General features: G+C 51.1%; 3 protein-coding genes across 8 annotated transcripts in view; 1 reads left to right on the top strand and 2 right to left on the bottom strand.

The window, feature by feature from the left end:
* Positions 1-3,217: 3,217 nt before the first annotated feature.
* On the top strand, positions 3,218-6,790 carry ENDOG (endonuclease G). Its single transcript, XM_063081589.1, has 3 exons — positions 3,218-3,957; positions 5,083-5,192; positions 6,433-6,790. The coding sequence occupies exons 1-3, from the start codon at positions 3,463-3,465 to the stop codon at positions 6,713-6,715; spliced, it is 888 nt and encodes a 295-aa protein (XP_062937659.1). The 5' UTR covers positions 3,218-3,462; the 3' UTR covers positions 6,716-6,790.
* On the bottom strand, positions 6,179-13,779 carry SPOUT1 (SPOUT domain containing methyltransferase 1). The gene is made up of 12 exons (XM_063081588.1): positions 13,728-13,779; positions 12,972-13,017; positions 12,564-12,692; positions 11,132-11,291; positions 10,685-10,774; positions 10,532-10,581; positions 10,198-10,328; positions 8,713-8,785; positions 8,500-8,598; positions 8,075-8,177; positions 7,759-7,906; positions 6,179-6,945 (listed from the first exon to the last, which is right to left on the bottom strand). The coding sequence occupies exons 1-12, from the start codon at positions 13,761-13,763 to the stop codon at positions 6,877-6,879; spliced, it is 1,134 nt and encodes a 377-aa protein (XP_062937658.1). The 5' UTR covers positions 13,764-13,779; the 3' UTR covers positions 6,179-6,876.
* Positions 13,780-18,921: 5,142 nt separating this feature from the next.
* KYAT1 (kynurenine aminotransferase 1) overlaps positions 18,922-21,102 on the bottom strand; it is a 33,933-nt gene continuing 31,752 nt past the window's right edge. For all 6 annotated transcript variants that reach the window (XM_063081585.1, XM_063081583.1, XM_063081584.1 and 3 more), the window contains 6 exons: positions 20,987-21,063; positions 20,805-20,894; positions 20,497-20,683; positions 20,337-20,416; positions 19,561-19,647; positions 18,922-19,466 (listed from right to left, as the gene is read on the bottom strand). In XM_063081585.1, coding sequence (XP_062937655.1) covers positions 19,401-19,466; positions 19,561-19,647; positions 20,337-20,416; positions 20,497-20,683; positions 20,805-20,894; positions 20,987-21,063 — 587 coding nt within the window. In that variant the 3' untranslated portion in view covers positions 18,922-19,400. The remainder of the gene's footprint in view (positions 19,467-19,560; positions 19,648-20,336; positions 20,417-20,496; positions 20,684-20,804; positions 20,895-20,986; positions 21,064-21,102) is intronic.

The following is a 21,102-nucleotide window of genomic DNA, read 5'->3' as shown; positions in this document are numbered from 1 at the left end:
CAGAAATAAAAAAAAATCCTAAAATTCATATGGAACCTCAAAAGACCCAAAATAGCCAAGGCAATCTTGAGTAAAAAGAACAAAGCTGGAGGCCTCACACTACCTGATTTTAAGATATATTTCAAAGCTATAGGGATCAAAACAGCCTGGTAGTGGCATAAATAGACACATCAACCAATGGAACAGAATAGAGAGCCCAGAAATGAACCTATGCATTTATGGTCAATTGATTTTCCACAAAGTGGCCCAGAACACAATGGGAAAAGTCTCTTCAATGAAGTGTATTGGGAAAACTGGATAACCACATGCACATGAATGAAAGTGAACCCCTATCTCATACCATGTACAAAAATTAACTCAAAATGGCTTAAAGACTTAAACATAAGGCCTGAAGCTGTAAAACTACTGGAAGAAAACGGGGAAAGCTTCATGACGTCAGTCTGGGCAATGATTTTTTTGGATTTGACCCTAAAAGTCTAGACAACAAAACCAGAAATAGACAAATGTGATTACATCAAATTTAAAAGTTTCTGCACAGCAAAGAAACAACAGTGATGAGACAAACTATGGAATGGGAGAATATATTTGCAAACTATACATCTAATAAGGGCTTATTATCCAAAATAGGAACTCAGACATCTCAAACAAACAAACTGATTAAAAAATGGGCAAAAGAACTGAATAGACATTTCTTAAAAGAAGACATACTTGGGCTGGCCAGTTTGCTCAGTTGGTTAGAGTGTTCCATACCAGCCAGCAGTCAAAAAAAAAAAAAAAAAAAAAAAAAAAATGGCCAACAGATATATGAAAAATGCCCAAAATCAATGATCATCAGAGAAATGCAAATTAAAAACTACTATCACCTATCATCTCACACCTGTCAAATGGCTATTATCAAAAAGACAAAAGATAAGTGTTGTTGCAGGTGTGTGTGAAGAAAAAGGAAACTTTGTACACTGTTGGTCGGGATGTAAATTAATACAGCCATTACGGAAAACTATGTTGGTTCCTAAAAAACTAAATGTAAGACTCCCATATGATCCAGCTATCCTACTTCTGAGGATTTTAAATCAGTGTGTGAAAGGATTTTAAATCAGTATGCCGAAGAGATATCTGCACTCCTGTGTTCACTGCAACATTATTCACAATACCCAAGATATGGCTATTGTGCCCATCAACAGATGAATGGATAAAGAAAATGTGATATACATGAGGGTACATCAAAAAGTTTGTGGAAAAGTTGAATTAAAAGATATGTGGCTGTCTGGTTAGCTCAGCTGGCTAGAGCACGACCCTGTAACATCAAGGTCAAGTGCTTTGGTTCCCTGCACCGGCTTGCCGCCAAAAAATAAATAAATTAATTAATTAAAACATATATAACATATATATATTTATATATATATGTTATATATTTTATGTATATATCCTCCAGGGTTCATTCCCTGCTACTGGCCAGCTGCCAAATAAAAAAAAAAAAAGAAAGAAAAAAACCCGTGAACTTTTTGAAGATCCCTCATATACACATTGGATACAATCCAGCCTTAAAAAATAAGGAAATTCCATCATTTGTGGCAACGTGGATGAACCTGGGGGAACTTGTGCTAGGTGAAATAAGCCAGGCACAGAAAGACCAGTACTACATGATTTTACTTATATGTGGAATCTAAAATAACCACACTCAATGAAGCAAGAAAGTAGAAGGTGGTTACCAGAGGCGGGGATTGGGGGAGTTGGGGAGATGTTGTTCAAACAGTACAAAGTTTCAGCTAGACAGAAGAAGTAAGTTTTATGAGATCTATTGCACAGCGTGATGGCTAAAGTTAATAAGGATGTATATTTCAAAATTGCTAAGAGTAAACAAATTTCAAATGTCTCACCACAAAAAATAAGTATTCAAGGTGATGAATATGTTAATTAGCTTGATTTAATCATTCCACAATGTATACATATATCAAAACATCACATTGTACCCCATAAATATATACAATTACAATTTTAAAACTTTGAAAATTCAAAAACATGTAATAAAACACGTCACCCATACCCCGCAATTCGGAGAAAAGCACTGATAACATTAGCATTTTTTGTTCTGCAAGTGTAATTTCTATTACACAATCGTTATTGTATTAGTCTGTTTCTGTTGCTTATAACGAAATACTTGGAACTGGGTAATCTGTAAGAAAACAAAATGTATTGCTTACACTTTCAGAGGCTGGGAAGTCCAAAGTCCAGAGAGCCTTGTCCAGGTGGTGACTACAGCGACTCAGGTTATCACATGGCAAATATGGTGGTGCAGAGAGAGAGCTCCTCCCTGCACTCCCCTTTTAAAGCCCTGAGAACCACGCCCATGAACGCTATTACACCATCAAATGGACCAATCCATTCACTAAGGCAAGGTCTTCACAATCTAATCACCTCTTCAAGGCCCCACCTTTCAGTTACCGTAATAGGATTTCCCACCCTCTTAACACTGTCACAGTGGGGACCAAGCCTCCACCATATTAAACTTTGGGAGGACACAATTCAATCCACTGCAGTTGTTTTCTTGATTTACAGTTTTTATGCACTGTTCCCTTCCCCATATTAGGTGGTGAGCAAGTTGACGTGTGATTAAAAAATATTTTATGCGCTAAATACTATTCCATCTAATGTGCTAAATAAGTCCTTATCCAGTTTTTATTTCTTAATATCTTGCTTATTCCAGCCGCTAGTGTAAGTAATGCTGTGGCGAATTCATGTTTGAAATCCTTGCATTCCCGATTTATTTCCCCAGCTCAGTACTCTAAGTGGGTCGAAAGATATGAACGTTTCTAAGGCTTTTTATACACACTGTCAAGTTGCTTTCTGGAATCGTCCCAAGTTTGTGTTCCAAAAAGTAGTAAGCATCGGCTGCCTGCATCCTCGTGCTCACGCTGGATGTTAATAAGAAAATCTTTCCCAGTCTAGGGTAGACGGGTCAGACAGGTCCTGTCCTTGTTCAGCCAAGTAGAAGCTCCCTCTCGGGCCGTTTTGAGGATTAAATAAAGTAGTGATGAAAGCGCTTTAGGCTACAGTACTTCACCCTCCGTTGGGGCTCTTTAAGCAGGAGCTCTTCGCACAGGCGCAGAGGAGGAGGACTCCGGAGTGGACCCACGAGGTGGGGGCGGAGCCAGGTCTTGCGACAGCCAATCGTGAGCTGAGGCGCAGTGCCACGCCCCTCAAGCCCGCGTCCTAAAAGGGCGAGAAAAGGGCGCCGCGACACTTGCCTGGGGGCGGATCCTACATCCATTGGTTGTGAGTACCCGTCCTTGGGAACGTTTGTGAGTGGAAGGGAAGGACGTTCTACCCTCCCCGACTCCCGCCGGCCCCATCCCCGCGGTGGGCCCCTCGGCGCGGCTCCTTTAAGAGCCTCGCGGGTCAGGGGCCCGAGGTCGCGGCGTGCCCTCCGCCCCGCAGGCCGTACTCTGTCCGCGCCTCTGCGCCATGCGGGCGCTGCGGGCCGGCCTGACCCTGGCGCTGGGCGCGGGGCTGGGCGCGGCTGCCGAGGGCTGGCGGCGGCGGCGGGCGGACGCGCAGGCGGCTCCAGGGCTGCTGGGCCGGCTGCCAGTGCTGCCCGTGGCAGCGGCGGCCGAGCTGCCCGCCGTGCCCGCTGTGCCCGCCGGCGAGCTGGCCAAGTATGGGCTGCCCGGGCTGGCGCAGATCAAGAGCCGCGAGTCGTACGTGCTGTGCTACGACCCGCGCACCCGCGGCGCGCTCTGGGTGGTCGAGCAGCTGCGGCCCGAGCGGCTCCGCGGCGACGGCGACCGCCGCTCGTGCGACTTCCGTGAGGACGATTCGGTGCACGCATACCACCGCGCCACCAACGCCGACTACCGCGGCAGCGGCTTCGACCGCGGCCACCTCGCCGCTGCCGCCAACCACCGCTGGAGCCAGAAGGCCATGGACGACACCTTCTACCTGAGCAACGTCGCGCCCCAGGTAGCGCTGGCGCCCGGCCCGGCCGCGGAGCGCGGGGCCAGCGCCTCACCTCCCTGAGCCTCAGTCTGTCACCTGAGGAATGGGTAGCAGCTCGTGCGCGAGCTAGGTCTGGCGCCTTGCTGGTCACAGCCCGCGCGCCGAAGGCGGGAGGGAGGAACACTGGGGCTCCAAGCCGTGGCTCTGCAGACACACCAGGGCTCGAACTTAGCCTGTGAGCCCCCCCACCCCCGGCAGCTCCCTGAGCTTCAGTTTCCTCGTCTGTAAAATGGGGATGATGCTATTCCTTACCAATCTCTTGTGGTACTAATGCTGAGTTGAAGACACAATGCATGTGAACAAGACCGCCGAGCTCTTGATTACTAGTTACCCTGGGGAACCGAGGCTCAGAGAGGTCAAGTGACTGGCCCAGTGTCACACAGCAGGAGAACCCAGGTCTGGGAGATCCCAAGTTTTCAGGCCGTTGTCCTGCCCTTCGTGCCTGCCAGCAGTTACAGGGGAGACACTTGGCACAGGGTCGGGCTGTTAGTCTCTGTGTGTCCTGGACACGCCACTCTACCTCGCACCCTGTTCCAAGCAGTGCCTGGCACCCAGTGGATGGAGACTGAGGTGGGGCACTGAGTGAAGCCCATGGGGTACAAGCCTCCAACCCGAAGGCACAGTCCCCCACCCATTTTCCTAGGCATTGTCCTGAGGCTTGGAGGGCTCAAACCTTTGAGGCAGATTCATAATTTTTCTAGCTGGGCTCTGCATGTGGCTCAGACTGGGAAAAGGAGTTGATGGTTGAGAGGGCTGGCTTTCCCGTGAGCCCCTGGGTGGAGGGGTAGGGAAGCAGGCCTCCTTTTCTCTCTGAAAGGGGGAGATGTGCCCCTTCCTTTGTGCAGCTATTTGGAGCTAAGACTTTGAGAAAAGATTTGGAGGTGTGGGACAGATGGAGTGGGGTGGCTAGCACCCTGTCAGCCCTGCCCAGGCTCCACCCTCATGGCCTCATGGCTCCAGAGTGACTGTCTTTCCTTGAGCCCACACTGGATATCTCCTGCCTTGCCCACCCTGAAGTCCTGAGGCAGTCCTCTGACAGAGGAAAAGGGACTCAGCCACAGTCCTGCTGAGCCCCATCTCTCCTACCAGGTGCCCCACCTCAACCAGAATGCCTGGAACAACCTGGAGAAGTACAGCCGCAGCTTGACCCGCACCTACCAAAATGTCTATGTCTGCACAGGGCCACTCTTCCTGCCCAGGTGAGGCCGAAACTGGGGACCTGGGGATGACAGGGCCTCCTGCTCACCCCACCAGGCTTGCTGTGGGCTCTGGGTCAACACCAGGTCACTATTCATCTGGTTTCTTGGCAAGTCTGTCTGTTTGCCTGCCTCAGACCCCCCCATTCCAATTCCATAGCCAGAGACCTTTGGGGCACCCACCTGGACTTTCTCCTGTGCCCATGGGCACCAGGCCCTGAATCTGCCCTCACTTTCTCCTCTGTCACCTCTTGCCACATTCATCCAACCCTGTGTCCTGCCCAGATGGAAACCCCTGCAGATACTTGATGCATCAAGCTCTCACCTCTGGTCTCTGTTCTGCTTGGAGGCTCTTCCCCACCCTTCTCTGCAGCCAAAGTTTGAACTCAGATCTCCTGAACTTGTGTCTCCATTCTTGTCCCTCCACAGCCCTGCCTCTGAGGTGGAAGGGACTGAGCTCCTCTGGGCACATTCAGTGATTGTTCTGGCCCACTAGGGATGGGGACAAGTGAGGCAATAGGTCGCACCTGAGTGGCTGGCTCTGGAATCCAAAGGCTTGGGATGGAGTCTAGGCCTTATCACATAGTCTCTTGGTGCTGTGGGCAAATGACCTCAAAGTCCTCCCCTGTAAAAGGGGGATAAAACCTGTGACCTCACACTCGAGGGGACTAAGTGGACATCACATGCTTAGCCCAGGGCCTGGCCTGCTGTAAGGGTTCAGCACAGGCTGGCTGAGGTGGTGGCTGGAGCACTCACAAGCTTTCCTTAGTATATCCCATGGCCTGCTGAAGTGGAGGGCCTGCTGAAATGGAGGGACTGCTGAGCAAAAGCCTGGAAGTCACCCAGCTAATGTTTTGGCACCTCCTATGTGCTAGGCCTTATGCTGGGTGCTGGGATTTCAGCTGCTCTAGCTCTTGCCCTCTTGATGCCCCTCCATGGGGTAGACAGCAAGCATCTTTGTGGATGAATGTAACATTTAGGAGGCCCAGTTCTTTCAGTAGCATTTTATTGCCACTCACTCTGCCGGACCCCATGTTGGGTATGAGGAAAAGAGGGAAAAAGTCTCTACTCTAGAGAGTTCCCAGCCTCAAGGAGGAACCAGGCAGGGGACAAAAGCCTCACAGTGAGGGGCAGTCCTACAGAATGGCAGAAATTGGAGGTCAGATCAGGGAAGGCTTCCTGGAGGCAGCAGCCTTGGGTCTAACCAGACCCCCTGCCCACGTGTGCCTGGGTTTGCCCGCAGGATGGAGGCTGATGGCAAGTACTATGTGAAGTACCAGGTCATCGGCAAGAACCATGTGGCGGTGCCCACACACTTCTTCAAGGTGCTGATCCTGGAGGCCACAGGCGGGCAAATTGAGCTCCGTTCCTACGTGATGCCCAACGCACCGGTGGAGGAGACAGTCCCACTAGAGCGCTTCCTGGTGCCCATTGAGAGCATTGAGCGTGCTGCGGGGCTGCTCTTCGTGCCAAACATCCTGGCGCGGGGGGGCAGCCTCAAGGCCATCACTGTGGGCAGCAAGTGAGGGCAGCAGCCCCGCCAGACTGAGTGCATGTGGGTCTGGGTCACATTAAAGGTGATTGGTTATTTTTGGAGATAAGACTTGGCTACATCTGTCCCCAGGTGAACCGTGGGAACCCCTGGATTCACTGCTGCCTTGTTGCTGTCCTGGAGCCGACAGAACCTTCAGGTGGGCCGGGCACCCGCCTGGGTGAGGCCAGGCTGCAGGGCAGCCAGGGAGATGAGGATGGCTTCCTGGAATAGAAGAGTGACAGTGGGCTGGGAGGGGGAGTCCTCAGCAGGGACTGGAATGCTAAGGACAGGCCCAGGTTCATACTTCAGATCTGCCGCCTGGCAAGCAGCATGCCCTGCTCCTCGATCTCCTCTTCTGTAATGACACCTGCCTCCCAGGGCCAGGGGAGGGTGACATGGCAGGCAGGAGTTCTCAGCCCTCACTGCAGGTGTGGGAAGGTTGGGCGCTAAGTATGGCTGGCAGGCTCATAGTACTTGGCCTGGGCAGGGCCTCAGGGATGGGTAGACTGGGCTGTCTGTTTAGTCACCACCCCTTTGAGACTGATGGGAGCAACAGGGCCTCCCCTACCAAAGCGCCCACAGACAGCATTCTATGCTGACCTCAGAAGTGTGGATGCCCAGGACTAAGGCCCTCAGATCTACCCATACACTGCTCCCCCACGGGACAGAGATGCAAGGGAGGCTCTGCAGGGAGAGCTGCCGTGCCCACTTGGGCCACTGAGGAACACTGAGCAAACAGCTAAGGAAACATAGGCCCAGAGCAGGGGCAGGCAGGGGGGCCTGGGAGTACAGGAGTGGCACTAGCACTGGGATGCCTGACTCCCAGCTGCACTCATGTCCTGTCCCTGCCACAACTCTGCTGTGGTGGGAGGCTGACGGGGTGAGGAGACCATCTCCAGAGAAGGCAGCCTTGGGTGGGAGTGGGCTGCAGGAGAGATCTGCAGCTCCTCTTGGACAGATCCCAAAGCCCCAGCTGCAGCTGCTGGCTGAAACTCGGGCACAGCCTGGGGTGGTGGGGGAGGCAGGCAGGCTCACCTCAGTGCGGATGGTGCGGCTGCCCTGGCCAGGGCAGGTGTTGAGGTACAGGTCAAAGAGGACACTGGGTTCAGTCACCTCCAGGTTAGGGTCAGCATCCACTCCAGCTTCCAGCCCCTGGAGGCCCCCAAACACCACGAGAGCATGCCTGGCATTGCAGGGTGGGGATTGATGACCATCAGGGCCCCACTGAACCCAGCCCCCAGAGCTCCCAGCACCCCATACACAGTAGGGGCCCAATCTGTGCAGCTTTGCCCCACTGGGGAAGTTCCCAGCTCCATTCCCCCCCCCGGCCTCTGCCCCAGGTGGCACCCACCTGAAGTTGGGAAGCTGGGCAGAGGCCACATGCGAGCCACGCTCTGATGTCCCGATGGTCAGGTCATACCCGTCCTGGAAGGGAGCCTCAGCAAATACAGCACCTGTGAGTGGGGCCAGCTCAGTGGGGGTCCTGCTCCCCACAAGCCGCAGCCTCTTGGTAATGTGTGTGAGTGTTAGGGATGTGGAGGTGGAGAAGAGGGCTCAGGTATGGGAGCCACACCCAGGCCCTCCCCTGTTCCTGGGAAGTCAAGGACTGAGCAGGATGGAGACCAGGCCTGTGCTTGGTTGGGAGAAACAAAGCAGAGGGTAAGTAGGAAGAGCTCCAAGAACATGTAGTGGACCTTTTATCTGGCCCTTTTGTTCTGTGCCGCCTCCCAGACAGAGGGATGGGTGGATATCCAGAGAGGGAAGCTCTGTCCTTACTGAGGCAGGAGGCCAGTCGGACGGTGTAGCCCCAGTAGAGCCCAGCTTTGGTGCGAGGGTCCTGTGATGACACAACTCTTCCACGGTAGGTCTTGCATTCTGGAGAAGAAAGAGGCTGTAAAGATGAGGTAAGGGGACAGGGAAGTGGAAGGAGGAGGCTCCAATCCCTCAGGCTGGCCAGGCCACTGCAGGGGCCAGGAAGCTTCCAGATACCTGGGAGCTGCTTTTGGTTCAGTTGCACTGTCACCCGAAGTCCAGGCTCCAGGTTTTTGTCAATCTTCACTTCCTGGGGAGAAGCCAGAATGGGTGTCATTACCCTCATGACCAGCAGGGGTCATCACTCTTCCAGATGCAACTGGGGAACTGCAGGGCTGGCTAAGGGCCCAAGGTGTCCCGGTCAACCTACCCTCCTTCCCCTCTAGCACATGGGCTGCACCTGCTCACAGACCATTTGTGCAAAATGACTATCACAAGACATTGGTCAAAAATGAGCACTTGAGGCCTGGCACAGAGTAGGAAGTAAATATTTCACAATTAGATGAAATCCCAGTTTTCTACATTTTGGTGGCCCTGTGGCTTACTAGGAATTTGAGCAGGTCATTTTGTTTTTTGTTTTTTTTGTCTTTTTCGTGACCGGCACTCAGCCCGTGAGTGCACCGGCCATTCCTATATAGGATCCGAACCCGCGGCGGGAGCGTCGCCTCGCTCCCAGCGCCGCACTCTCCCGAGTGCACCACGGGCTTGGCCCCTTGAGCAGGTCATTTAACCTCTCTTAGCTTCAGTTTTCTCAGCTGTCAAATCAAAAACTCTCCATAAATAATAGCTATTGTTACACTGCACAGGGCCTGGCATGAAGTAAATGCCTAATACATGGGAGCTGGGGTGAATAACAATTTTGTGTTTCGTGCCAGTTTTTAATTTATTGCACTTGATGGGGCACTTCTTTCCCCTTCTGAGGGTGTCTCATGCTTTCCCCCTTCTGTCTGTGTCATCCTGGCCTGCTGTTAGCCAGTTATTTCTGGTCTGTTCTTTTCTTTTCTTTTCTTTTTTTTTTTTTTTGTCTTTTTTGTGACCGGCCGCACCGCGCTCAGCCAGTGAGTGCACCGGCCATCCCTATACAGGATCAGAACCCGCGGCGGGAGCGCCACTGTGCTCCCAGCGCCGCACTCTCCCGAGTGCGCCACGGGGTCGGCCCTGGTCTGTTCTTTTTGAGGGGAGGGGATCACATACATTTAAATGTTGTTGGCTCTGACTCCAGTAGACTGCTCCAATCTCCAGCTAGGCTCTGCAGTGCACTAGAGTAGCTTAAGTGATTCTGAACTTGTTTTTGCAGGGTTTTGTTTTGTTTTGAGCAGAGGACTATCTTCTGTTAATTTGCTTTTGATTTTTGTTTATTTATTGACTTAGGTGGTTGGCCAGTACAGGGATCAAATCCTGCACTTTGGTGTTACCAGCATCACACTGTAACTAACTGAACTAACCAGCCAGCCCCTAATTTGCTTTTGAAGAAACAGTAAATTTGCTCCTGGCTTTACCTATTGATCCCCATTTTGGGTACTTCTCTGGCCCAAATTTGCATCAATGGGAAATTTGCAGGCAGGTCCATGCTCCAGGGGTCCCCTCCCACATGGCCCTGCCTGCCCTCCATAGCCACGGTATGTCTTTAAGGTGTGTCCTGGCCCACCTTCCCATTCCTACCTTCTTCATGCCACAGTTGACAAAGGAGCCGTGGCCTGGCCGGGTGGGCCGGTCCACCACGACACCCTCTCGGAACTCAGACTCCTCATCCTGCCGCATGTGGTGGGGGCTATCCAAGGGGTTCAGGAGCCCTGTGTGGGGGAGGGTCCGGGAGGAATCTGGGAAGTGCTAAAGCACACAGGGGTGAGGTGGGTACCTGGTTCAAGTTCCAGCTCTGCCACAGGCCTGCTGCTTGACATCAGGCACAGGCCCTGCCCTCCCAGGCCTGTTTTGCCAACTGGACAGTGTCAGGGATGATCCATGGGAAATGGGGATCAGGCCAACCCAGCCTTACCTGCAAACTGCAGATCCTGGTGTTTGGGGAAGAACGCCTTTCTCAGGTACCTAGTAAAGAATGCAGGTCTCAGGAGATTCTCAGGGGAGGCCACCTCCTCCCTGACCTCCATTTTGACTACCCTCCCTCATGCTCAGGGAAGTCACCCCTTACTGTGGACACTCCAGGTACTGCAGAATCCGGGCCAGCTGTACACACGCCTTCCCCTTCTTGCCAACTCCTGTGAATTCCCCCTCCACAGTCCTGGAGAGAGAGAGGCCTCAGGATCCAGCTGTGGTCTCCTTCAAGAGCTCCTCCCAGGGCTGGCCGGTTAGCTCAGATGGTTAGAGTGAGATATTATAACACCAAGGTCAAGGGTTCAGATCCCCATACCAGCCAGCCACCAAAAAAAAAAAAAGAGCTCCTCCCAGCCAACCTGACCTCTGCAGTCATGGCCCCAGCCTGACAAGTCCACCCACTAAGGATTACAATGGGGGCATTTCAGACAGGGCACTCAAGAAGAGCCAGGCAGGTGGGCAGGGGGTTAGGTGAAGCCACAGCCAATCCTGGCAACCCCTCACTTCTTCCTGGGGCCTGGTGCCCTGTGAGATGGTCACTCACTTGGCATCTTGGCCCTCCTCATCGAACACCACAATCTCATCCACACAGAAGATGGTGCAGGCTCTGGCAATCTGGCCAGCCAGGTAGGTGCGAAGCTCAGGCGACTGGGCGTTGTCCAGGATGGAGCCTGGCAGGGCCACACTCAGGGTGTAGGACTGTCCTGGGCAGGGGAGGGGGTTCCTGGTCAGCCTCAGAGGCCCCACTCTCCCCTCCCTTCCTCTATCCCCAGGCCAAAGGTTAGAGAATTTTCCAACTGTGAGTTTTGAGATCAGCAAAATCGATCCAACTCCCCTCTCTGGACCTCAACCTCTCCAGGAGGAAAGTGGATGTAGAGGTCTCCAAGGCTCCTTTGAGCAGGGTGGACCACAGGCAGGGCTGGGGAGTGGCTAGAAGCACTGGCCTAAGTTCACCTCCTGGCTCTGCCCCTTACTGCCTCAGTTCTCTAGCTGTCGGGGGGATAATAATGAGAGGTAATGTCTAATAAGCTTTCTATGTGTGCACATTAACCCAATTGCCCCAGGAAGTAGATACTACCATTATACCCATTTACAGGTGAGGAGCCCGCAGCCCAGAGAAGTCAAGTACATGGCCCAAGGTCACACAAAATGTGGGGCAGCTGAGATATTGGGTTCAGGCTTTCTGGCTCTAGAAGAACCACCACATTCCCTCCCTCCTAGGGTTTTCTGGAGGGAGCCACATGAGATAACGCCCATAAAAGCCTTCTCCAGTCTCTGGCACAGATGATTTGCTTGGGTGCTGTCTCCATCATCACTGGTAACTATTGGGCTCTACAAGGGTATGATGTGGCTCCCTGATCCTCCATAGCTTTGAGTCTGGCTGAGGAAAGAAGATATATTTTATTAGGGTAGATCCAGACGTACTGACGTGGAAGCACATCCAGGGCATAATATTGGATGGGAAAATCCAGGTCCAGAAGCACCTAGATAAAATGGCCTCATTGTGGTAAAATTGTATCTGTATCTCTCTGTGCAGGTATAAGCGGGGATAACTTTCACCATAATGTTTGCTGGCATTTCTCCTTTCTTCTTTATAGTCTTCTGTATTGTTTTGAGTATGTATTATTTATTTTTTTAAAAAGACATTTTTATTATGAAATCAAAATAATAAATGAAAAATGAAATTAAAGGACGCAGAAAATGCTCCATAAAAAAGTGAAAAAAATAAATAAAACTAACTTTACAATTCTGAGGTTCTGGAGGTTTAAAGTTAAGAGAGCTTAGCCTCCCTAAGTAGGAGATTAGGACTCTGCTGGGTTCCTCCCCTTCTTTGGGCCTCAGTTCCTCCTTCAGGATAAGATGTTTGGACCCATTGGTCTCTCAGGGCCCTTCCAGATATGACATTCTCTGCTCTGTCTGCAGGACAGCCACTGCAGGCCACAGCCTCTGCCCCCTCCCAGGACCCAGCTGCTCACCCCGGTCCTTCCTCTGTGCAGCTGCCTCCTCCTCCTCCTCCTGGTGCTTGGCCTGTTCCTCCTGTGCCCGCTGTCGCTCCAATTTCTTTGTCAGCTTGAGATCCTTCCACTTCTTTTTCTCCTCTTTCTCTGGATAAGAGAACATCCTGATTGGTGGAGGGAAGAGGGACTTGGAACAGTTGAGGAAAACGGATCCCTCTCCTGGGGTTTCAGCCTGGGTTCTGGAGTGGGTGAACAGCCAGAAGGCAGCAAGGGAGCCTCCCCAGGACTCCTGACCCTTCGCCCACCACCAGTTTGGGTGCTGTGGGACCCAAAGGGGACAAAGCTGGTGTCTTCCCAAAGTGCACTGCTGGAGTGGTCTGAGGAAGGGTGGTCACAGTCTTCCCCACGCCCCCAGCCCTTACTTACTCTGTTGCTTCCATTTTCGCCACTCGATTCTTTGGCCATGTTCACCCTGGAGAAGGAATGGGAGGAAGATTAAGAGTGTGAGGCTGGGGGCTGGTGGGTTAGCTCTGTTGGTTGGAACACGGGGTTATAATACCAAGGTCAAGGGTAACCATAACCGCCGCAAAAGAAAAAAAAATGTTGAGGTTGAAAGGCCACACCTGGGAGGGGTCCCACTTGCTGCGGAGCAGCCATCTTCTCCCTCTAAATGGGGGTGTTGAGGCAGGCAACGAACCTCTACACACTGCTGCCCCAGAGACAGCGTCAGGAGGGCAGAGACCCGCTGTACCCCCAATTCCTGGGACCAGGCCTGGCCCATAGTAAGCACTCAATAAATTGTGGAATGGGCTCCCACGGGACAGAAGAGAAAACCGAGGCTCAGGGGACAGGACCTGCCCACTGTCGCCCTGGGAGTCAGAAGACCTAAGCCACGAAGGGCTCGGGAGTGCGAGCAGGGTCCCTGGCCAGAGAGCCACAGGGGGCTCCGGCCACAGGCCACCTGACGCTGTCCCAGTCCCAGCCCCAGCTCCGACCCCGGCTCCCACCTCCGGTTCCCATCCGGGCCGCGGCGCACGCGGCCACCAGCTTTCAGTACGTTCTGGGCTTCCAGCCTCGGGTTAGCTAGAAGCAGGGAGCAGGAGGCGAGGCGGGCCCTGCCAGAGGCCCCCAGCGACTCGTGCCACGCGCCGACCCTGCTGCCCTGCCCGGGATCCCACCTACCGGGCCGCAGGGCCGCTTCCTCCCGCGCTCCGCCATGTTCCGCCGCTCACGTCGGCCACGCCCCTGCCAATCGCACTCGCCTCTTCCGGCCACGCCTCCACGAGCCGCCCAATCAGAGAGCCAATGACGCGGGGGGCGTGGCCTAGGTGCCCGGCGGCAGCGAGAGCTCGTGGCGCCGGGGGAGCTGCCCGAGTGGGCAACATCGCGGCTACTGTCCTGGATTCTTGGATACCTCGAGAGCCGCCCTCCGGGTCGGGACAATTACAGCACTCAGACCTCTGCGCGGTTTCTTACATGGGAACCCTTAGGCCCAGAGCTGGAATGTAATCCCGAACTGGAAATGACTTGAGAGAGAATTTAGTCCAGTTCTTTTACAGATTCGTTCATGTACTCTTTCTCTTTTAATGAACACACTTTATTTTCTAAAGCAGTTTTAGTTTAGAAAATTGAGCAGATAGTGCAGAGTCCCTGTGAAACCGCCTTACAGTTTTCCCAATTGTTAACATCTTGCTTTGGTAATACAGCCGATGAACAATATTGATACACTATTATCAACTAACGTTCATTAGGGTTCACTCTTTGAGATGTTCGTTTTTTTAAAAAAAATTATTTATTGAATCAAAATTGATTATACACATTTTTCGGGTTCAACATTGAGATATGTTGATCAAATCAATATTACTAGCATATATATTGTTACAGATCGTAATTATTCTTTATGCCCCTTGTCCAATCTTTCCTCATCCCCCTTTCCCTCCCCCTCCCCCCTCTAATTGCCCTGGATTTCCTCTCTCCTTCTGAAAGAACAATGGTTACTCTGTTAATTTGTTGCCTAGATGATCTGTCCAATGCTGAGAGGTGTGATCAGGTGAGATGTTCATTCTATGGGTTTTGACAAATGCATAATCATGTATCCACCATTACAATACCTTACAGAATAGTTTCATTGCCCTAAAAATCCCCCATGCTCCACCTATTCATCATTCTCCTCCTCCCAGCCCCTGGCAACTACTGATCTTTTTTTTTTTTTTGTCTTTTTCGTGACCGGCACTCAGCCAGTGAGTGCAGCGGCCAGTCCTATATAGGATCCGAACCCGCGGCGGGAGCGTCACTGCGCTCCCAGCGCCGCACTCTCCCGAGTGCACCACGGGCTCGGCCCGCAACTACTGATCTTTTTAAAATTGTCTGTACAGTTTTGTCTTTTCCAGAATGTCATATAGTTGAAATCATACTGTATGTAGCCTTTTTAGATTGGCTTCCTTCATTAAGCAATATGGATTAAGCATTCATCCATGTCTCTGTGTATCTCGATAACTCTCTTTTTTTCTTTTCTTAAAAAATGACTGGTAAGGGGATCTGTTGGGAAAATAGAATAATTTGATCAGGCCCCCTCGCCTTAGGTCAGGTTGGAGGTGGTGCAGCGCATTCTTTTTAACCAAATTGTGAGTGGTTGAAGTTAGTGCACATGTGCCACGCTGCGGTTTGGCTGGCGTCTGTCTCAGGCATCCATGCTGCGCTTGGCCATGCTCTCCAACCTAAGGCTCCAAGGACCTGTTTGCCTGTTACCTAGCTCATAGACCTGCGTGTGAGGGGTCTGGGGACCCAGCCTGGCATGTGAAAGCTTTGTGACTCAGTCTGTGAATGGGCTTGAGGAGTCTGTGAGCTCAAGACCCAGCCCTAACTTGACAATTGGCCCAGTCGGCAGGATTACCTGCAGGTAAAAGAGTTCGACAGGATCTTAACCCTTGACTTGGTGTTGTCAGCACCAGCTCTCCCAAGTGAGCTAACCGGCCATCCCTATATGGGATACGAACCCGTGGCCTTGGTGTTATCAGCACCGCACTCTCCCAAGTGAGCCACGGGCTGGCCCTTGATATCTCATTTTTTATAGCTGGATATTTTGTTATATGGATGTGCCACTGTTTAGTCACTCCCTTTTTGAAGGACATCATGGTTGCTTTTGTTTTTTCGCAGTTACAAGTAAAGCTGCTATAAACATTTGCAGGTTTTTGTGTGAACATGAATTTTTCACCTCTTTAGGGTAAATATCTAGGCTTGTTGGATCCTATGGTAAGATTATGTTTTGACTTTTTAAGAAACTGCCAAACTCTTCCAAAGTCTCTGTACCTGTACTGGGCTGGCCAGTTAGCTCAGTTGGTTAGAGCACAGCCTTAGAACACCAAAGGCTGGGTCACCTTACTGGCCAGCCGCCAAAAAACAAAACAAAACAAAAACAAAGTGGCTGTACATCTTGCCAGCAATGAATGCAATACTCTCTTTTTAAAATAAGTACATTTGAGTCAACATTCATTCAACCACCAAATATGTATTGAGCAGCACCTATTTGGAGGAAGGAACTCTGTGCTAACTGCCAGGGACACAAAGACAAGCAAAAGCAGACATTGAACTAGAACTTATAGCCTAGTAGAGGAGGGATTAGGCAAATAACCACTCACATAAATGTAAACCCACCTCAAACTTTTCAAATTAAAATAAATTTAGGGGGCTGGCTGGTTAGCTCAGTTGGTTAGAACATGTTGCTGATAACAAGGTCTAGGGTTCAATCCCTCTATCAGCCAGCTGCCAAAAAGAAGAAAAAGAAATAAAATAAATTTAATATTAGTTAACATTTTTTTTTTTTAAGATAACCGGTAAGGGGATCCTAACCCTTGACTTGGTGTTGTCAGCACCACGCTCAGCCAGGGAGTTAACCAGCCAGCCCTATATGGGATTCGAACCCGTGGCCTTGGTGTTATCAGCACCACACTCTCCCGAGTGAGCCACAGGCTGTCCCTAATATTAGTTAACATTTTAACTTAAAATTACAAGTCCATATGCCAGATTCTCAAACATTTAAAACACCTTAAAAAAATGCATACATGCTGATCATAATTATTATAAAGTTATTTCTAATTCAATATATATTAATATTACAGGGGTGTGTTTATTTCTCCATCTCCTTTTTTTCTCTCTGCACCTGAATGAGAGGGCAAAGTCACTTTCGTATACCTAAGGGAGGGTATACCATCCAGGCTGGCTGAATTGCTCAGTCTAAGGTTTGGAACATCCTTAGGGTCACAGCTTTGAGTTATAGGAAGATTGTGGCATGGTTCATGAGACATGGGACCTTTGGTCAGGGTGGTTCTACCCAAGAAATCTATGGATTGACCCCACAGAGAACTTTCTTACCATTAGATTATGCACAGTGTGGCAAAGGGGCTCCAATCCTGAGCCTTTGAGCTGGTCTCTTGTTTCACAATCCTGACTCTGAAACAGTGGTAGTAGTACCAAGTTGTGGCTTGGAAGTAAAAGAGGGAAGTGTCTTATGTCATTCTGGCACCAAATAGATTCCAACAATTCTGACGCCAACTGGGTGTCCTACAATTCAATTCAATTGTGATATTAACTACCCAAGTTAGCATAGACTGCACGGGTGGGGCTCAGTCCCACAGACTGCCTCCACTTCAGATGCCAGCAGCAAGTGGGGTCTCCAGGTTGCTTGCACTTCTGGCTGACTACATATTCGGAACTCAGAATATAGTACTCAGAAAAGCACTATACTTAAGATCACAGTTTTATTACAAAGGATACAATCCACGAAGGAAGAGGCAAATGGAAGAGGTACCCAGGGCAAGGTCTTGGGGGCGGGGGGTACAGAAATGTTTCATGCCCTTCTGGGAGCACCGCCCTCCAGCACATGGATGTGTTCACCAACCCAGAAACTCCTTGAGCCTTTTTATTTCAGGGCTTTTATATGGGGCTTGCTAAACAAAAATTTGAGGGGTCACTGTTTTGGACTGAGCTCCTGTACTAGGCTGCAACAGACCAGACCAAAGCAGAATGGAATCACTAGTGTCAAGTGTCTTGTAACCAAACTGAACATTGAAACGAGCCAGTTTTCTAAAAATCAGCAGATTTACAACAACAATTATAGTAAGGAAGTCCCCTCTGCTTTTGTCCCAGAAGGAAAGTAACTTTGAAATGACCAGTCTGCTTTTTGTTCCTTATTTTTGCTTTCTTCAGCCTTTTCTGTCTCTAAAGCCACCCTCTCTCTGCTCAGCTCATTTGGGCACCCATTCTATTGTACAGAATGAGATGTTGCCTGATTCTAAAATTGCTAATAAAAGCCAATTAGATCTTCAAACTAAATTTGTTGTCATTTTGGCTTTTGGCAGGTTTTGTTACATAGACATAATTGATTAAATCACTGGCCATGTGACTGAACTCGAAGTCCCTCTCCCTCCAAGGGGCAGAGGTGGAGTGGGGGGATGAGCTGAAATTTCCACCCTCTGATCACATGGTCCAAAGGGGCTCTTTGTGAATAAAAGAAACTCCTATCACTCAGGAAAGTCCAAGGGTTTTAGGAGTTTTGTGCTAGTAACCAGGGACAAAGACCAAATCCATTCTTTATTACACATATTCCCATCATTTCCCCCAATTAGACATATTATATGAGCAAAACCTGTGGGTGTGCTATGCAAACTCAGCCTCAAGACAAGCCCCCTTGGAACCACCTTCCAAAGGAACTCAGGAGCTGCCATTGCTTTTCAGTGGGATGCCCACCTGCCCACCTGGGGATCAAGTCCCACTTCTACCTTTTGCCAGCTGGATCGCCTTTGGCATGCCACCTCACTTCCAGCTGGTTTCCTCACTTAGGAAATGGAAACTTCTGTCTCAGCGGGTTGTTTAAGGACAGGACAGGCCACAGAGTGAAGGCAGGGCTTGCACAATAATCATTAGCAACTCCTCCTCCTAGTTATGTAAATCTCTGCCCTCCAGGCCCACACTGAGGCTGTTCTCTCATTCCTGTGGAAATGTCCCTGTCTTCCTTGTCAGAAGTCCCCAACCCGTACACACACACACACACACACACACACACACACACACGCACACATATGTCCATGACCCAGTCACCTCACCCAGAACCAGTAACTGGTACATCAGATTGACAAAGGGTGAGGAATGCCATTGGGACTCCTGAGTTCTTGGCCAGATTTCACCACTAATTAATTGTGTGACTTCAGCCAAACCTCAAGTCCCTGAGCTCTTCTGGCCTCAGTTTTACTCCTCAAAAAATACACTTGTACAAAGGGGCAGGGTGGGGCCTGAAGGTCTCCGAGGTCCCTCCCATTCCGACCAAGTCCCATCAGCAATCAGCACCAGAGTGTGAAGCAGAGAGAGGCAGCCATAAGGGTTTGCATAACTTAAAACTTTATTATGGGCAAAAAGGACTGGCTTAAGGACTCAACCATAAAGGCAAATTTCAAAGTTCAAGGTGAGATAAGGGAAGGCCTGAGCCTTAGCTGGGGTCAGGACAGGGATGGGACTTGAAGTCCTATACACTGTTGGACTCTGCTCCTTCAGCCCCAGCCAAGTCTGGGGAGGCCAGAAACAACCCAAGGCACTACGACCGGTCCTAGGGAGGTGCAAGGAGAGGCTGAGGACGGGCCTTCACCTCCAAGACAGGAGTATAGGCACTACGGGGAGGGGACTCCCGACTCCCCCAAGACCAAAAAGGGTGGCTTTTCCCTGGGAACATTCTATGTCATAGAGTAGGGGTACCCCGAACCATCCATCTTCTTCCGACCTGGGAGTGGCTGAAACCTGGACCAGGACAGACACCCAAGGAGTGCATAGGAACCAGACAGGGCAGGGCCCAGGGGTGATGTCACGTCAGGGTCTGAGATCAGCCTTCCATTGCTGTAGCTTCTCGTCCATGGCCTGGAGTGTGGATTCATCCTGCACCAACACAGATAGGTCCTACTCTCTCCATGCTCCCAGCGGGCCTCAGGAGACTCGGTGAGGTCTTTCCTCCCCCAGCCCTGTCCTTTACCTTCGCAAAACAGAAGCGGACATAGTGGTCAAAGGGCATCTGATGTTGCACATTACAGAAGATGGAGACTGGGATGGCTGCCAAGCCCTGGGGAGGAGGAAAATGTGAAAGTGGAGGGGGGACATTTGTCAGACAAAATAGGGCTAGGAAAGGCACGAAGGAGGGGGGCTCATGCTTGCTTGTCTGAGATAAAAACTGTTTCCAAAGACCTTCTAAAAACCCTGCCATAAATCCCTTCATGTCCACACATCTCCTGCTTTGCACGGGGTGCACATTTTGCACGGCTTGCACATATTTCTGTGACGAGGTTTATCACTAGACATTTTTTAGAACTGCAGCAACTCAGATAGCATGCTCCAAAAGAACACTCGCCAAGTAACAGCATCTCTGCCAATGGACTGATGACAAGTCTGGTTGAACCTCTGCAGCCAATGAACTCTGTTTCCAAGCAACTTACGTGAACCGCCCTTTTGCGAACAACAGCTTTCTCTTAGCCTTCCCTCACCAGTACACCTGTGGCTGGCCATTGCCGTGCACCTGGGTTGTAATCCTCATTTCTGATTCCTGAACAAACTCCACATATTTGGATATATATACATATAGCCCACACGGCATCTTTGTGCAAATGAAAAACAGGGTCCCCATTCCTCAGGTGGATGCAACTCGGTACCAGGACTGGGCTGGATTCTGGCCCATAAGTCCCCTGGCTGGGCACCCTTGAGCAGTGAACAACCTGTGAAACCACACACAGCAGCCCTGGCAGAGACCCAGCCTACCTTGTTCTTGATCATCCACTTGAGGAAGCGTCTGTCATAGGGCTCATCTGCAGCACCAGGCAAGTCAGGTATCTTGCTTTCTGAGGGACAGAGACCATGCTGAGCTCTAGGCAGCCTCTGGCCCCCCCATGCCCTGCCCAGACTAGTGGGTCTCACTCACTGAAGCCCGAGATGTCTGTGATGAGGAAGTAGCTGCCCTGGGGGATCACGGGCTTCAGGCCCACTGACTGCAGGCTGCGTATCATGTGGTCACGGCGGCGCTGCAGGGTCTGTGGGAGCTGCACAAAGTAGCTGCTGGGTTGGCCAAAGTGCAGCTGCTCCCGCTCAAAGCACTGGGCTACCGCAGCCTGGACAGGGCATATGGACAGACAAATCATGTGTGCCCTGATGCTGGGGCCAGCCTGGGCTCTTATGTTGCCCCTCTCCTGGCCCCCTTCCCCCCACTGTGGGGTCTCCTGCGTCTCTCACCTGGGCCTGCGTGGGACAGTGATAGATGGAGTTCTGGTGCAGAGTTCGCAGGTGCTTCATGATATTATCTGGACCTAGGACCCAGCCCACCTGGACAAGGAACACGGGGAGGGGATGAGGTCCTTCAGGCCCCTCTCACCTGCCAAGGAGCATGGAGGGCGTTACCCTCCCCATCCACTCACCTTCCAGCCGGTGACACTAAAAGTCTTGCCGGCACTGCCGATGGTCAGGGTCCGCTCCCACATGCCAGGGAGGCTGGCTGCCCAGGGCCAAAGAGAGTGGCTGCTGAGATCGGCGT

This window comes from Cynocephalus volans, chromosome 17 (genome assembly GCF_027409185.1).
Source record: "Cynocephalus volans isolate mCynVol1 chromosome 17, mCynVol1.pri, whole genome shotgun sequence".
Classification (NCBI taxonomy): domain Eukaryota; kingdom Metazoa; phylum Chordata; class Mammalia; order Dermoptera; family Cynocephalidae; genus Cynocephalus; species Cynocephalus volans.
The sequence above is the reverse complement of the archived record's forward strand: the minus strand, read 5'-3'. Positions and strand labels throughout refer to the sequence as shown.